Genomic DNA, 17,867 nt, shown 5'->3' with positions numbered 1-17,867 from the left:
CAAGGTTACTGTCCATTCCTGGTAAGAAACTTATGCCTTCTCCTGTGCAGACAGACACAAAATATTTGTTCAATGCCTCTGCCATTTCCCCATTCCCCATGATAATTTCTCCTGTCTCTGCTTCTAAGGGACCAACATTTACTGTAGCTACTCTCCCTTTTTTATATACTTATAAAAGCTCTTATAATTGTTTTTTATATTTCTGGCTAGTTTACTCCATATTCAGGGTAGGTAGAGAGAAACCTTTTCTGTGAGTCTTGGACAAGGGGACTTGACCTTAAAATTAGAGCCAGGACGTTCAGGAGAGAAGCTGAAAAACACTTCCACACACCAAGGATGGTAGATGTGTGGAACTCTCTCCCACAAAAAGGGGCAGACGCTAGCTGAATTCATAATTTTAAGTCTGATATTGATAGATTTTTCCTACTCAAGGATATTAAGGGATATGGAGTGAAGGCGGATGGATGGAGTTAGCATACAGATCAACCATGATTTCAATGAATGACAGAACAGGCAAGAGGAGCTGACTGGCCTACTCCTTTTACTGTTCCATCACACTCTGCTTGAATTCTATCAATCTGACTTGCATGTCATTGGCAGCACAAAGATTGCTGCGGTCAAAGACACAAATGACATCCTCAGTGATTCTAGCCAGAATGCACGATGCTTCCCTGTTCTCCACAGCATTTGTCACAGATAACCATTCCATTCTCCTACATTGCCTTTACGTCACTGGCCAGCCCTGGACTGTCCTGCAAGGTTTCACTCCTATCCGTACTAATGTAGCCAGTGCACCTCCACACGATTGATTACTCTGGTGTGACTCCAGTCATCACGCGAGTTAGAAAAGGATCTACTCTTGCCCATCTTGTCCTCCGCTTCAACATGTTGCTGTCACTAATAATTTCTGAAGGGACAGGGTCAACTTCCAGGTGTATGAGAGAATACTTTACGGGTCCATCACATCTATGCCATCAGACTCTGCCTGACATCAAGTTTGTAAACGAATCAAAAATTTTCCAACTGATCACTGGTAAGGCCAAAGCCATAATTTTCAGCCCTTGCCATAAAATAGGCTCCTTTGCCACTGACTCCATCCTCTGGCCCCAGCTGCTTAGCAGCCTCAATCAGGCTGTGTGAAACCTCAGTATCCCATTTGATGCAGAGTTGCACTTCAAATCCTAAATCCTATCCCCCACTAGATCAATTATTACACCTCTGCAACAGAACCCACCTTCACTGAAACCCTTAACCATGCACCATCTCTCGGCTCATGGTCTCCAACACCCTCCTTGCCAGTCTCCAATCATTCACCCTCCATAACCTCTAACTTGTATCAAATTCTGCTGCTGCAACCTGTCCTGCTCACTCATAATCCCTCTCCTTGCTCACCATTGAGTACTCAATCCACAATTCATAGAATTTAAAATTCTAGTTCTCATCTTTAAATGCCTCCATACTACTCCACATCATCTCTGCAACCTCGTCCAGCCTTGCATCTCCTTTGGCCCTCTCATTCTGACCTTCTGTGCAACCTCTCTCCTCCCATCCTACTCCTGGTAGTACAGCCTTCAAGTGCCTTGGCTCTACTCTCAAATTCCCTTTTGAAACCTTTCCTCCTCGCTAACATCGCACTTTGGCTTAGTTTTATTAAAGCCCATGCCTTCAATGCCCATGTATTCTCCTAACTTTCTCATTATATTTTGGTATCTGTTCCCTTTCTTTTTCCTCTAAAAATCAAATCGGTATAATTTTCTATGTTCAGGTTATGAAAATGCAAACTGTTAATTTAACAATTTGTGGAACATACCAGCATCAATATCATCCTGAAAAGTCCACAGAACATTTTGCAGATTGAAAACAAAACATTTTACAGCATTCACTGGATTACAGAGATTTGCACTTTGTACTTCAATGTGCTTTTATCAGCTGCATTTTTCTTTACAATTACAAGAAAGCTTTAAAATTCTGTACATTTCTATCAAGCGTAAATGTTGCCATAAGTTTACTGATGCACATAACTAGGAATAACTGTACCTGTGAAGCTTGCCACCATAAAATGGCTTTGTGTGGAAAGTTATAGCTGCAGAGTAACCAGTCTTTGCACAGTTGACATTAACTTTTCCTCCGAGTTCCACCCAAGGAACAGTTAAAATGGAACGTGCATACGCACAAGGGAGCGTAAATGTGTACTCCTCTCCATGCTCCAAGAGACACAGAAGACCTAAATGGCAAAACAGTATTCATTTATAACCTTTTCATTTGCATCATCTGAAAGGAACTATTACAACACTACATTTTGTCAGATGCAGAGTATAAACCATACAACTAAGTTCAGTCAATGGTCTGCAGCCTTGAATGCAAGCTCAAAACATTCTATCAGCAGCAACTTATTCATTACCAATTAACTACCATATTATTTTAATCTGAAAAGCAACCTAAAAAAAGCATGTTGAGCATTTGGTCCAAATGGTTGATATATTATAAAAAGTGGGGATAATTATTTTCAAACTATTAAGTGCTCAAGTTTCTATACATGGAATTAATGACTTGCTGATTTTTCTATACAGGATAACATGAGAATTCAAAACATATATGCTGTAATAATTTCCAATGCATTACTTGGAAGAAAAAAAAAATCGGGTGTCATAAAAGTGGCTGTTGGTAAACACAAGTATATTCCATTAAACTACGTTCACTTAGTACCTGGAACCCAAATTTGAAATATTGAATAAATAGTTCTCCTCGTGGCTCTGGGGGAAGGTTAATGCACCATACAGAGCACACTGAGTCATATAGGAAAGCCCCAGATTCGAACCCTGGTCTGTACCGTTACCAGGTCTCAGTATTTATTTGACGAGGAAGGGAGGGGAATTGGAGACAAGATGCACTTGTTTCAACATTTCCGAACTAGTTGCAGGGTCTGGGAGGTGGAAGGAAAGTCAGCCATGATTTGTCCTTTTAATAACTCCTCATGGACAGTGAATATTTGGGCCCTGATTGAGGAAAGGCCCAGAATGAATTCTGATCTCAACACACAGCACTCATGGCCTAGGCCCGCAGCTAAATTCAAGCACCATACAGGTTTGCTTACATTCTTGGAACCAGTATGAATCACTGCTTTAAGGGGAGAAAAAGGGGAAAAAAATAAAAGAATGACTAGAGTTAGATTAGGGCCAATCAAGGATAGTAGTGGGAAGTTGTGTGTGGAATCAGAGGAGATAGGGGAAGTGTTAAATGAATATTTTGCGTCAGTATTTACAGTAGAGAAAGAAAATGTTGTCGAGGAGAATACTGAGATTCAGACTACTAGGCTAGATGGGATTGAGGTTCACAAGGAGGAGGTGTTAGCAATTTTGGAAAGTGTGAAAATAGATAAGTCCCCTGGGCCAGATGGGATTTATCCTAGGATTCTCTGGGAAGCTAGGGAGGAGATTGCAGAGCCTTTGTCCTTGATCTTTATGTTGTCATTGTCGACAGGAATAGTGCCGGAAGACTGGAGGATAGCAAATGTTGTCCCCTTGTTCAAGAAGGGGAGTAGAGACAGCCCTGGTAATTGTAGACCTGTGAGCCTTACTTTGGTTGTGGGTAAAATGTTGGAAAAGGTTATAAGAGACAGGATTTATAATCATCTTGAAAAGAATAAGTTCATTAGCGATAGTCAGCACGGTTTTGTGAAGGGTAGGTCGTGCCTCACAAACCTTATTGAGTTTTTCGAGAAGGTGACCAAACAGGTGGATGAGGGTAAAGCAGTGGATGTGCTGTATATGGATTTCAGTAAGGCGTTTGATAAGGTTCCCCACGGTAGGCTATTGCAGAAAATACGCAAGTATGGGGTTGAAGGTGATTTAGAGCTTTGGATCAGAAATTGGCTAGCTGAAAGAAGACAGAGGGTGGTGGTTGATGGCAAATGTTCATCCTGGAGTTTAGTTACTAGTGGTGTACCGCAAGGATCTGTTTTGGGGCCACTGCTGTTTGTCATTTTTATAAATGACCTGGAAGAGGGTGTAGAAGGGTGGGTTAGTAAATTTGCGAATGACACGAAGGTCGGTGGAGTTGTGGATAGTGCCGAAGGATGTTGTAGGGTACAGAGGGACATAGATAGGCTGCAGAGCTGGGCTGAGAGATGGCAAATGGAGTTTAATGCGGAAAAGTGTGAGGTGATTCACTTTGGAAGGAGTAACAGGAATGCAGAGTACTGGGCTAATGGGAAGATTCTTGGTAGTGTAGATGAGCAGAGATCTTGGTGTCCAGGTACATAAATCCCTGAAAGTTGCTGCCCAGGTTAATAGGGCTGTTAAGAAGGCATATGGTGCGTTAGCTTTTATTAGTAGGGGGATCGAGTTTCGGAGCCACGAGGTCATGCTGCAGCTGTACAAAATTCTGGTGAGGCCGCACCTGGAGTATTGCGTGCAGTTCTGGTCACCGCATTATAGGAAGGATGTGGAAGCTTTGGAAAGGGTGCAGAGGAGATTTACTAGGATGTTGCCTGGTATGGAGGGAAGGTCTTACGAGGAAAGGCTGAGGGACTTGAGGTTGTTTTTGTTGGAGAGAAGGAGGAGGAGAGGTGACTTAATAGAGACATACAAGATAATCAGAGGGTTGGATAGGGTGGATAGTGAGAGTCTTTTTCCTCGGATGGTAATGGCAAACACGAGGGGACATAGCTTTAAGTTGAGGGGTGATAGATATAGGACAGATGTCAGAGGTAGTTTCTTTACGCAGAGAGTAGTAGGGGCGTGGAACGCCCTGCCTGCAACAGTAGTAGACTCGCCAACTTTAAGGGCATTTAAGTGGTCATTGGATAGACATATGGGTGAAAATGGAATAGTGTAGGTCAGATGGTTTCACAGGTCGGCGCAACATCGAGGGCCGAAGGGCCTGTACTGCGCTGTAATGTTCTAATTCTAAAATTCAAAACTTAAGTTACTGGATAATGACTGAATTGAAGGGAAAGCAATTCCCTACCTTGAATGGCATTCTTCATTCTTCAAAAGGATACATCCTCCACATACCGCAGGATCAGCCCAGGTTGTCAACAGGGAAAAATCACAAGGGCCCTTTAAGATAGTTATGACATCATGTGATCTTCCCTTCATGCGCCAAATAAAGGCACCTCCCTGGGCTACTTTGTAGCTCTTAACCAGAGGGAGCAGAACAAAGAAATTGTAAACACAAACATACATTTAGGCGTACACATGGATCTTAATACCCTTCAAGGAGATGGGAATGGAGATTTTGAATCAGCCGATCCTTGGTATGAGGAGGAAACCACAAAGAATGAAAGATTACCTCACCAGTAGGTATTCATTCTAACATCCGCCACATACCATAGGAACTTAACCTTGTAGTGCCACTTAGTGGGCAAGAGCTTTAGGTTCAGACTAAATATATGTAGTCAGAACAGGTTTTCCAAATTGTAAGATCATCCTTAACTCCAGGCTAAGTCCAGCCAATTTTGGCAAAAGGACTATATTCAGATGCACTACTGCAGGTGCTGTCCAAGGTGTATTTTTAAAATATAAACATAATTGGCTCAAAATGCAGCAAAAGACGTGATGGAATTATCATTTACTGAAAGATTTCCTGTCTGAAATTGGTTAACCTAAATAGGTCACCTATTTAATCTTTTCTTGGAGACAGCAGTTCCTCATGATACAAGAAGCTAGCTCTTCAAATTGACTTGGCTCCATCTATATGGAAAGACAAGGCCCATTTAGCATCCACGTATTCAAATCTAAAACTAAGCCTATCCTTGTAGAGGCAATTAGGAAGAACAGTCATTTCCTATAGAAGATTAAATTCTGATAGCATGAGTGGGGGAATGACTATATGGTCATCAAACCATTTGAAATAAGGACAAATCCACCACCAGTGTAGGGACTTCAATGACTTGCCTAGACATGGCCAGTGTCATCAAAAGTGCAGCTTTGCATGCAATAATCAATTACAGCAAAGTTTTGATAGATGCATACAAATGTTTACAGCAAACTAAATACAAGGCCTAATGAGCTGCTGAGAGCTGGGTTACATGACCACATCTCTCTCATATATGAAAGGGTGTTCTCCAAGACATCTATTCATGCTAATAGATGTCAGCTTCAACATTCTATTCTGCAGGCACTAAAGATACTCACAGTCAAAGTTGCAAAGCTTCTAGACATTTTTGCATCTGTTTGCCTTTAAATTTTCTTTTGCGTGTTTGTGTTCTCAAGTGGTTACCTCACCAACTACATTCTAAAAAACTAAAATACAGCTGCCACAGGTTGGGGGCGGGGGGTTTGATGGGGGGAGGGGGGGGGTGGAGGAAGTAAAGTGAAAGAACAATATTGGTAGGGGATTCAAAACTGAAGGGAACAAACAAGTGCTTCTGCACCCATAGTCATGACTCTAGAATGGTATGTTGCCTCCCTGGTGCCAGTGTCAAGAATGTCACTAAACTGCTGCAGGACATTCTGGGCAGGAGTGAATAAGCAACGGTCATGGTTCATATTGGCACCAATGATATAGGCAAAAAGAGGGAGGATTTCCTTCAGACAGAGTTTAGGGAGCTAGGAGAGTGAGTGAAAAGCAGGACCTCAAATGTAATAATCTCCAGATTACTCCCAGTGCCATGTGTTAGTGAGTACAGGAATAGGAAGATAGAGCTGATGGATACGTGGCAGGAGAAATAGTGCAGGAGGGAGGGCTTTAGATTTTTGAGGCATCGGGATCGCTTCTGGGACAGTGGAACCTGTACAAGTCAGACTAGTTGCACCTCAACAGGGCCAGGACCAATATCCTCATGGTGGATTTTTCTAGTGTTATTGGGGAGGGTTTAAACTAGCTTGGCACAGGGACGGGAACCAGAGAGTAGATTCAGAAGGGAGAGAAGAAAAGTTGGAAATACAAGGCAGAAAATTAGTAAACATGTTTGGAAGGCAAAGGAAACAAAGGCTAGAAAGTAGACAAAAAGGGAGTTTGGCAGTGCTAAATGGTATATACTTCAATGTAAGATGTCTAGGCAATAAGACAGATGAGCTGAGAGCACAGTGACGCATGGGAGTATGATATTATAGCTATTTCTGAAACATGGCAACTGATCATTCCTGGTTACAGAGTTTTCAGATAAAATAGAGAGAGGAATGAAGTGGGGGGGAGGGTTCGCAATACTGACTAAAGAAACAATTATAGCTGTGAGGAGGGATGATATGGTAGAAGGACCGACAAATGAGGCCATATGGGTTGAACTGAACGACAAAAAAAAAAAAGGGAAATCCCACTAGTGGCAGTGTACTATAGCCCCCCCCCCCCCACCCCACCCCACCAAATGGTCAGAGGGAGATAGAAGAGCAAAATATGCAGGCAAATCCCTGAGAAGTGCAAAACAACTGGGCAGTAATAGTGGGGGGTTTCAATTACCCTCCTATTAACTGGGATAAAATTAGTGTGCAAGGCACAGAGGGAGCAGAAATCTTAAAATGCATTCAGGAGAACTTTTATTTTTAGCCAGTATGTAGCAATTCCAACAAGAGAGGGAGCGGTTCTGAAAGTAATTTTAGAGAATGAAGCTGGGCATGTAGAAGAGGCAAAAGTTAGGGAGTACTTTGATGGATTCAGTTAAATTTAGGGTAGTTATGGAAAAGGACAAAGACAGACCAAGATTTAAAGTTCTCAATTGTGGAAAAGCTCGTTTTACTGAGATGAGATGCGATTTAGTTAAAGTGGATTGGAAACAGCTACTTGAAGGTAAATCAGTGCCAGATCAGTGGGAGGCATTCAAGGAAGAGATAGAGTGTTCAGAGCAAGTATGTTCCCTTAAAGAAAAAGGGTGGGGTGAACGAATCCAGAGTCCCCTGGATGTTAAGGGGCTTAAAAGGATAGAATAAAGAAAAAGAGGAAAGCTTATGACAGATACTGTGGGATCAATACTGCAGAAAAGCTAGAGGAGGATACAAACTGCAGAGGCAAAATTAAAAAGGAAATTAGGAAAGCAAAGAGAGGACACGAAAAAATATTGGCTAGTAAACTCAAAGAAAACCCAAAGACTTTATAAATACATAAAGAGCAAGAGGATAACTAAAAGAGTAGAGCCTATTAGGGACTGTAAGGGTAATCTGTTTGTGGAGGTGGAGGACGTGGTATGGTTCTTAAATGAAAACTGTGTGTCTGTTTTCACAGAAGAGAGGGACAATGCAGACATTGCAATCAGGGAGGAGGCGTGTGAAATTAGATGAAATGAGCAGTGAGAGAGGAAGCATTAAGGATGTTTAACATGTTTGAACATGGATAAATCCCCTGGTCCGGATGAAATATATCCTAGGCTGTTAAGGGAAGCAAGAGAAGAAATAGCAGAGGCTCTGACCATCATTTTCCAATCCTCTCTGGCTACAGGTGTGGTGCCAGAAGACTGAAGGACAGCTAACATTGTACCATTGTTTAAAAAGGGAGAAAGGATTAGACCAAGTAGTTTCAGGCCAGTCAGCCTAACCTTGGTGGTGAGAAAATTACTGGAAAAAATTCTGAGGGACAGGATAAATCTTCATTTACAAAGACACAGATTAATCAAAGACAATCAGCACAGATTTGTTAGGGGACGGCCGTGTCTGAGTAACAGGATTGAATTTTTTGAAGGAGGTAACATGGAAGGCCAATAACAGCTGCAAGGGTTTTGCTAAGTCCCACGTGACAGACCTGTCACGAAAGTAAGAGCCCATGAAATCGAAGGCAAAGTGGCCAGTTGAATCCAAAATTGGCTCAGAGGCAGGAAACAAAAGGCAATAGTAGATGCATGTTTTTATGATTGGAAGGCTATTTCCAATGGGGGTCCACAAGGCTCAGTACTGGATCCCATGATTTTTATGGTACATATCAATGATTTGCACTTGAATGTAGGGGACAGGATTAAGAAGTTTGCAGACAGTACAAAAATTGACTGCGTGGTTAACAATGAAGAAAAAAAGCTGTAGACTGCAGGAAGCTATCAATGGACTAGTCACGTGAGCAGAACAGTGACAAATGGAGTTCAAAACGGAGAAGTGTGAGGTAATGCATTTGGGGAAGGATAACAAGGCAAGGAATATACAAATAGTAGGAAATTGAGAAGTATAGAGGAGCAGAGGGACCTTGTCCTGTTGAGCTTCAGTTGCAAAGTTGCTTGCTGGTGTAATGTACTGAAGAAGCTTGTAAAATCCCTGTACATCCAGCCTACTTGGACCTCACCGGTTTCTGCTCCACTCCCCCTCCAGCAGTCTACAAGAACAGGAAAGAAATGTCTTTGCCAAATTTGAAGTAGTGGTATGACATCTAGGAATGTTCGAGCGTCCCAATATTCTGACTTAAAGGCATAATCATACCAATAACACCACCTTATCAGATGAATTAATTGCCATTTTCACAACAGTTGTAGAAAGAACCCCAGCAGAAAGCTTAAATTAAAAGATGATTGAGCCCTAGAGAATCCTAGAGATACTTGCAAAAGAAGTCCTGATGGTAACTGTGCCTTGGCACTAGCTAGTAACAGGCTGTAGAAGTGGCACTATTTGATGGCAAATGTGAAAAATAGGCATGATCACACAATGCTGAAGTAATGTACAGGGAAGAAAAAGGTATCAGTTTCTCAGTTACACCACCAAGTCATTGCATTGACTAAGTCAATACGCAGGGCTGGCTCCTTTGGTGAATCCGCTCCTGCGAGATCTTCTTTGCATCTGTAAGTTTGTCATGTAGTAGAGGCAGAAAACTCCAGGTACAACTGACAAACTGCTATGTCATAGCAGCTTAAATGCCAACAAAGGCAAAATTCATGTACCTCAACACTAACTGTGGAATTCACAGTGCTCAAGTCTCAACAATTACTGCTTGAAGAAATTATACCTTTTGTAAACTAAGTAGATGAAAGTACAATGCTGACTTGCTTTTTCAAGAAGTTACATGACATGAAAGCTCTGAATGCAGCAATGATAGGAATAGTTCAGTTCTGTTAACTACTGTCCAACAGAACACCATCTCAGGGAAGCTCATTTAAATAGCAGTCACATGGGCAAAGTACAAACATTAAACACATCTTAGAGATTGGGTCCTTATGATTTTTCTCAATGACAACTTGGCTGATCTTAAGAATGTGAAGGATGCTGGAATGAAGGATATGTAAATGAAAACTATGTGAATCTAATAAACTTGAAAATACAAAGCTATTAACTGAATAAAAATGATAATTCTCATCTAAACATTGACATTTGTATTAAATAGACATATACTGCCTGATGGAGATTCACCTTGCAAACCTAAGCAAGCAAAATTGTGTACACCCTTAGTCTTTTTTGAGAAAACATTGTTGTTTTAGATAAAGCAAAGCAAGTTATCAAGGTAATCAAAAAATTCAATTGATACCATAAACCATAACAAACCTCAAATGATTTAAAACTAAACTCTGAAATGAAACCATGACCCCTTAAGTCATTTATTAGTATGTTATTAAATGCATGAAATTGATTGCTTTCATACAGTTGCAAAGTTTGAAGATGAGAGTAGTGTTAAGTGTCACAGGATAATGGTCATTACTGGCTTCCTGATATAGGAACAGAAGGAATAATGAATTAATTGACAATAAATGCATTACCAATGTCAGTACAGCATACCTTAGAGAGTCAGAGTCAGTTACGGCACAGAAGGATGCCATTCGGTCTATCGAGTCTATGTTGGCTCTCCATAGAGCTATCCAGTCACTCCTATACCCTGCTCAATCCCAGTAACCCTGCAAGTTTATTTCCTTCAAGAGGCCATCCAATTTCCTTTTGAAGTTACTGATTGTCTCTGCTTCCACCACCCTTTTGGGTGAGTTCCAGGTCATTCCCATCCGCTGTGTAAAAAAGTTCTTCTTCATATTCCCCCTGCATCTCTTGCCGAAAACCTTCAATCTGAGTCCCCTAGTCCTTGTACCATTAGTTAATGGTAACAGGTTTTCCTTATCTAACTTATTTAAGCCTGTCATAATCTTGTACATTTTTATTAAATCTTTCCTCAATTTCCTTTCTTCTAAGGAGAACAAAACCAGCTTTTTCAACCTACTCTTGTAACTAAAATCCCTCATCCCTGGAACCATTCTGGTAAATCTCCTCTACACCCTCTCAAGGACCCTCACTTCCTTCCTAAAGTGCGGTGATCAGAACTGGATGCAATTGTCCAGTTGGGGCCAAACCAGAGCTTTATAAAGGGTCAGCATAACTCCCTTGCTTTTATACTCAATGCCTCTATTTATGAAGCCCAAGATCCCATATGCTTTACTAACCACTCTCTCAATATGTCCTGCCATCTTTAAAGATCGATGCACATGCACCCTCAGCACACTCTAGAACTGTGCCATTAAGTAGATATTGCCTCTACCTATCCCTTCTCCCAAAATGCATCACCTTGTACTTTTCAGTACTAAACTCCATCATCAGGATATAGTAGTGTGATCTAGTCATCAATTCATAAAGTTCAAATGAACATTATTTTTCAGATTTATTGTTACTTATCCACCCTGATCAGGAATCTAATATTTCATACAAAAATATTCATATTAAACAAACAGCTCCCATTAACTGATGGTACAAGGACGAGGAGACACAGATTTAAAGTTTTGGGCAAGAGATGCCGGGAGAACTTGGAGAACTTTTTTCAACCTGGAATTCACTGCCCAAGAGGGTGGTGGAAGCAGAGACAATCAATGATTTCAGAAGGAAATCAGATGGGCACTTGAAGGCAATAAACTTGCAGGGTTTTAGGGACCATGCGGCAGAGTGGAATTGACTGGACTGCCCCGCGGAGAGCTGGCATGAACTTAATGGGCCGAATAGCCTCCTTCTATGCCATAAAGGACTCTTCATCTATACAACCCATGAAACATATTAAGCCTTACATCCCTTCTTCAGAAGTCAATCATAAACCTGGGTAACATAACATTTAAAATCTGAAGTTTGCCAGATATCTCCCACTTATAGCTGGGATAGTTTAAAGCTTTTGAGCAGTATTAATGTTTTCAATATAGAAGTAACAGTCCTGCTACAAATCAAGTTTCAACACTATTTACTTGAACATAAAATAAAAAGGAAGACAAATGCATTCAGCTGAGAAGTAAAAGATCCCAAAGACCTCGCAAGATTATTCAAACAAATAAAATGTATTCCTCTTTAGCCCATTTCACCAATGTCAACACCATTCCATAAAGAGGGCAGGTAGACTAACCTGCCCCTGGACCAATTTCTAGGTCACTCAAAGTTTATAGACAGTAGCTTGGAGAAAAATAAATCTGCCACTGCCAACAAAAACAACTGGTCAAGGTTTGATAATTCTTCTTTCCACAATTTTGCTAATCATTTGTCTCCAAACTTTAATGTTCTTCTGCACTACTCCTAACAGAGAGAGGTTATTAGAAAGATCATGAGCACGTACATTTTTTTCCATGAATTTCTCTGATGGAATTATAATGGCCAAGCTACATTATACCTCTCCTTGAAGCAACATCATAAAGTGTACAGTTTACTGTACCATCAAGCATCATCATGGTGAGCTAACTTTAGTTTCTAATCAAACATATTGTGCATATACGCCTTACGACTATTTTATTGGCATCAGATCCTAATACCACCCATGAACCCTGAAGCTCAAACTTAACTCAAGTTTTAAGCTCACAATCCAATTACTGTAAATTTGTTGTTCCACAAATGGAGCCAAAGAGCTTGGTCTTATTTCAACCCTGTGGATATTAAAGTTTAATAGTATAACCAGACATTTCCAACATATCACCTTTTTCTCTCATTCTTCGAGACAGAAACAATTGCATCCTTACCTTCTCCAATCATTACAACTCCAATAGACATGCCCATAAACTTGCTTTTCGTCCATACATGAGTGTTCGCCCACATGTTTTTCTCTTCACACTCTACATAAAATCCTGAAACAGGTGGGTGATGGGATACCTGCTCTGCCACAAATCTTAAGTGATAGTCTGACTGGCCTCTTCCCTCTGTCCCATCAGAACTCCTTGTCTTCTGCAGACAACTCTGTGTTGAGGTATTGCATGATTGACTGTTTACTGTGTTATTTGGTACATTCCATGAACAGTGAAATGTTTCACCAATAATTGGATTGTACGGTTTCTTAGCAATAGCTCCTTTGCGGCCTTCATGAAATGAGGTGAGGTAATACTCAACAAAGTGGATCATCCTCTCTTCGGGAGTAGCACCATCTGTGATAGCAATGAAGAGGTCTGGATGGGACATAAAATCTGCATACATCTCCAGTAATGAACGTTTTTCCAGTATGAAGGTTGGAAGAACCACCTATGGTAGATACAGAAAAGCAAATTTTAAACACATCGTTAATATACCTCAATCAGGTGAAATTTCACAAAATGGTATTTAGCAAAAAGGGACTCTTCACAAGATAAGAAAAGCCATTTGGTCCATCTATACTCTTCACATTGAGTGCCTTTGCTAGTTACACAAAGGCACATTACATCGCACCTCAAAAATCACACAGCTGATGCGCCATTCAGCCCATCATGGGTGCGTTGTCACTTTGAAAGAGCTATCCAATTAGTCCTACTCCCCTGCTTTTTCCGCATAGCCCTGAAAATTTTTCAATTCCCTTTTGAAATGAATGAATCTGCTTCGACCAACTTTCCAAGCAATGCATTCCAGATCACAAAATTCACTCTGTTAAAAATAAAATCATCTCCCATCTGGCTGTTTTGCCAATTATTTTAAATCTGTGTCCAGTCAGCTGTGGCTCAGGTGGCACTTTCACCTCTGAGTCACAAGGTTCCAGGTTAAAGTCCCACTCCAGAAGCTAAGCACAAAAATCAAGGCGGACACTCCAGTGCAGTACTGAGGACGTGCTGAACTGGTGGAGGTGCTGTTTTTCAGATAAGATGTTAAACCGAGGTCCCATTTGCCTGCTCTGTTGGATGATCCCATGGCACTATTTTGAAGGGGAGCAGGGGAATTAGCCCAGTGTCCTGGTCAATACTTATTCCTCAATCAACATCACAAAAACAGATTATCTGTTCATTATCACATTGCTGTTTCTGGGAGTTTGCTGTGTGCAAAATGGGCTGCCATATTTCCTGCATTACAATCGTGACTACATTTCAAAAAGTACTTCATTGGCTGTAAAGCACTTTGAGACGTCTGGTGGTTGTAAAAAAGGCTATATAAATGCAAGCCTTTCTTTTTCTTTTCTCTAGTTATCAATGATCCTGTCAGTAGAAACAGTTTCTCCTTATATACTTCAACGGCTATTACATGGCCCTTAAATGTTAAGAATGGAACCTCGCACAACAGGCCTTACCATCGCTTATGACAACACCGGAAATCTCTCACAGCAATTAATTGTATTGTTTTTAAAAGGAGAAATATCAGGTTATTTTCAAAAATATATTGGAAAACATGAAATAAAACAAAAATACTTTTAATATTTTAAAACACTGAACTATTTTGGACTTTGAATGTATGTCCATATTTGCATGGAATGTTATATGTATAAGTACTTTGGGAAATAATTGCAGTTTCCTTTTATAGGGAATTTTGTTGAGATTACTTTAGCCTATAGCTTGCACTATGTAAAAACAACATGTAAAATATTTAATATATCAAAATATCCACACAACTATTATATTTTGCAGTCTGAAGAGCTCTTGCATTGTTTAAAATATGAATCAAACACAGTATATTTTTTATTTAAAGGCAATTTGTTTTATATATGCATTCTTCATTTTCCATCCCAGACCAATCTCTCTCATCTCCAACTCCCAACTGCAATCAACCTTTCTCTCTTCCACCCTCCTTAAAAATTCCCTCACTTTTAGCAGCATTATAATGGTCAGTATTCCTCTGACTATTTCTTTCCAATTCCAAGCTACTAGAGATCTACTTGACCTCATTCTCACCAATCTACCTATCACAGATGCATCCCTCCTTAACAATATTGTTAGGACTGGCCACTGTACAATCCTTGTGGAGACAAAGTACTGCCTTCACATTGAGGAGACCCTCCATTGTGCTATGTGGCACTACCATCATGCTAAACGGGATAGAGTCAGAACAGATCTAGCAGCTCAGAACTGGGCATTAGGGGCTGGATCCATGGGAAACCCCTCGAACTGTATCGGGAAGATTTTTGTTTGCCGTAAAATGTAAAAACGTATATGGCATGACAAATGAAATGGAAAGGTTGTGAGGCAACTCATGATTGTATTGAAGGAAACTGATCTCCTTTACACTGTTTGTATTTTTTGACTTGGTGCTGTTTGAAACTGTTTGGCAATGTATTTTTTTTTTAAAAACAGATTTTTATGAATAAAGTATATTTTGGAAATTTAAAAAAAATCCAGGAGGTTCCCTGAGCAGACTGCCAAAGTCATTTGGCGGAATGCCTCCTCACCAGAACTTTCAAACAAGCACCAAGATATAGTTTGGCTGGTGGTGAGATGAGGCCCCCCTGTCAGATTCTTCCTGCATGCCCGGAGTCTCACATCCTCTGCACAATGCCATTGAGGTAGCTGTGATGGGGAAGAGATGGTTACCCACCTCTTTCTGGAATGTGTCTTTGCAAAACAGGTTTGGAAAGAAATGCAGTGGTTTTTGTCAAGGTTCATTCATCCCAAGCAGTAACACAGGAGTCTGTGCTCTGCGGACTGTTCCCAGGGACGCACACTGAGACAAACATCAACTGCTGCGGGCGGACTATCAATTCGCTGAAAGACGCCCTTTGGTCTGCCCGAAACTTGCTGGTCTTCCAGCGCAAAGAGTCGTCCATGACCGAATGTTGCGGACTGGCACATTCCAAGGTCCAGGACTACGTGCTGAGGGACGCACTAAAGCTTGGGGCAGCCGCGGCAAAGGCTCAATGGGGAAAGACCATTGTGTAAGGTCCCCCCCACCAAGGTTAACTGAGGGGCTGGATCCATGGGAAACCCCTCAACTGTATCCAGAAAATATTTGTTTTGCTGTAAAATGTACATAGCACGTAAAATGAAATGGAAAGGCTGTGAGGCAACTCACTCCTGTATTGAAGGAAACTGATCTCTTATGCTCTATTTGTATTATTTGACGTTGTGCTTTTCGGAACTATTTTGTAATGTATTTTTTACAGTTTTTTTTATGAATAAAGTATATTTTGGAAATTCTTTTGGGCCTCCTTATCTCGAGAGACAATGGATACGCGCCTGGAGGTGGTCAGTGGTTTGTGAAGCAGCGCCTGGAGTGGCTATAAAGGCCAATTCTGGAGTGACAGGCTCTTCCACAGGTGCTGCAGAGAAATTTGTTTGTTGGGGCTGTTGCACAGTTGGCTCTCCCCTTGCGCCTCTGTCTTTTTTCCTGCCAACTACTAAGTCTCTTCGACTCGCCACAATTTAGCCCTGTCTTTATGGCTGCCCGCCAGCTATTTTGGAAATAAAATTTTTAAAAACCCAGGAGGAGCTGTGGGCCATCAGCAGCAGCAGAATTGTACTCAACCACGATCTGCAACCTCATGGCTCAGCATATCCCTCACTTTACCATTACCATCAAGCCAGGGAACGAATCCTGGTTCAATGTGGGGTGTAGGAGAGCATGCCAGGAGCAAGACCAGGCTTATCTAAGAATGAAGTACCAACCTGGTGAAGCTACAACACAGCACTACAGGCATACTAAACTATGGAAATAGCATGCTATAGACAGAACTAAGCAATACCATAACCAACGAAACAGTTCAAAGCTCTGCAGTCCAGCCACATCCAGTCGTGAATGGTGGTGGACAATTAAACAACTAACAGCAGGAGGACGCTCCACAAACTTCCTCATCCCGAAGTGCTGGGCTCTGCCATCAGTCAGTACAAGATGAGACTGAAGCATTTGCAACAATTTTCAGCCAGGAGCTTCAGAGGGCCCAACCATTACAGAAGCCAGTATTCAGACAATTTGATTCACTCCACGTGATATCAGGAAATGACTGAGGCACTGGATACAGCACAGTTATGGGCCCTGACAACACACCGTTGTGGTACTGCAGACTTATGCTCCAGAACTAGCCACGACCTTAGCCAAGCTGTTCCAGTACTGTTACACACTAGCATCTATCCAACAATATGGAAAATTGCCCAGGTATGTCCTGTCCACAAAAAGCAAGACAAATCCAAACCAGCCAATTACCGTCCCATTGTCTTCTCTTGATCATCAGCAAATGATGGAAAGTGTTGCCGACAGTGCTATCAAGCAGCACTTACTCAGCAACAACCTGTTCGCCGATGCTTAGTTTGGGTTCTGCCAGGGCCACTCAGTTCCAGACCTCATCAGAGCCTTGGTCCAAACATAGACAAAAGAGCTGAATTTCAGGTGAGGTGAGGTGAGAAGGAATGCCCTTGACATCAATGCAAGGCATCATTTGACCGAGTATGGCATCAATAAGCCTTAGCAAAATTGAAGTCAATCGAAATCAAGGGGAAAAGTCTCCACTGATTGGAGGATGGTTGTGGTTGTTGGAGGCCAATCATCTCAGCTCCAGGACATTGCTGCAGGAGTTCCTCGAGGTAGTGTCCTAGTCTCAACCATCTTCATCTGCTTCATCAATGACCTTTCTTCCATTATAATATCAAAAGTGTTGTTGCTCGCTCATGACCGCACAGTGTTCAGTACCATTCACATCTCCCAAGATACTGAAGCAATCTGTGCCTGCATGCAGCAAGATCTGGACAACATTTTGGCTTGGGCTGATGTGGCAATTAACATTCATGCCACACAAGTGCCAGGCAATGGCCATCTCGAACGAGAGAGAATCTAACCATCTCCCCTTCACATTCAACGGCATTACTATCACTGAATTCCCCATCAACATTCTCGGGCTTATCATTTACCAGAAACTTGACT

At 41.4% G+C, this 17,867-nt stretch overlaps 1 protein-coding gene across 3 annotated transcripts in view; it reads right to left on the bottom strand.

Annotated features, from left to right (window-relative positions):
- The window catches only part of osbpl11 (oxysterol binding protein-like 11), a 121,752-nt gene that overhangs the window by 29,920 nt on the left and 73,965 nt on the right, over positions 1-17,867 (bottom strand). For all 3 annotated transcript variants that reach the window (XM_068035163.1, XM_068035165.1, XM_068035164.1), the window contains 2 exons: positions 12,812-13,304; positions 2,038-2,224 (listed from right to left, as the gene is read on the bottom strand). In XM_068035163.1, coding sequence (XP_067891264.1) covers positions 2,038-2,224; positions 12,812-13,304 — 680 coding nt within the window. The remainder of the gene's footprint in view (positions 1-2,037; positions 2,225-12,811; positions 13,305-17,867) is intronic.

Source organism: Heterodontus francisci, chromosome 7 (assembly GCF_036365525.1).
Source record: "Heterodontus francisci isolate sHetFra1 chromosome 7, sHetFra1.hap1, whole genome shotgun sequence".
Lineage (NCBI taxonomy): Eukaryota > Metazoa > Chordata > Chondrichthyes > Heterodontiformes > Heterodontidae > Heterodontus > Heterodontus francisci.
The sequence above is the reverse complement of the archived record's forward strand: the minus strand, read 5'-3'. Positions and strand labels throughout refer to the sequence as shown.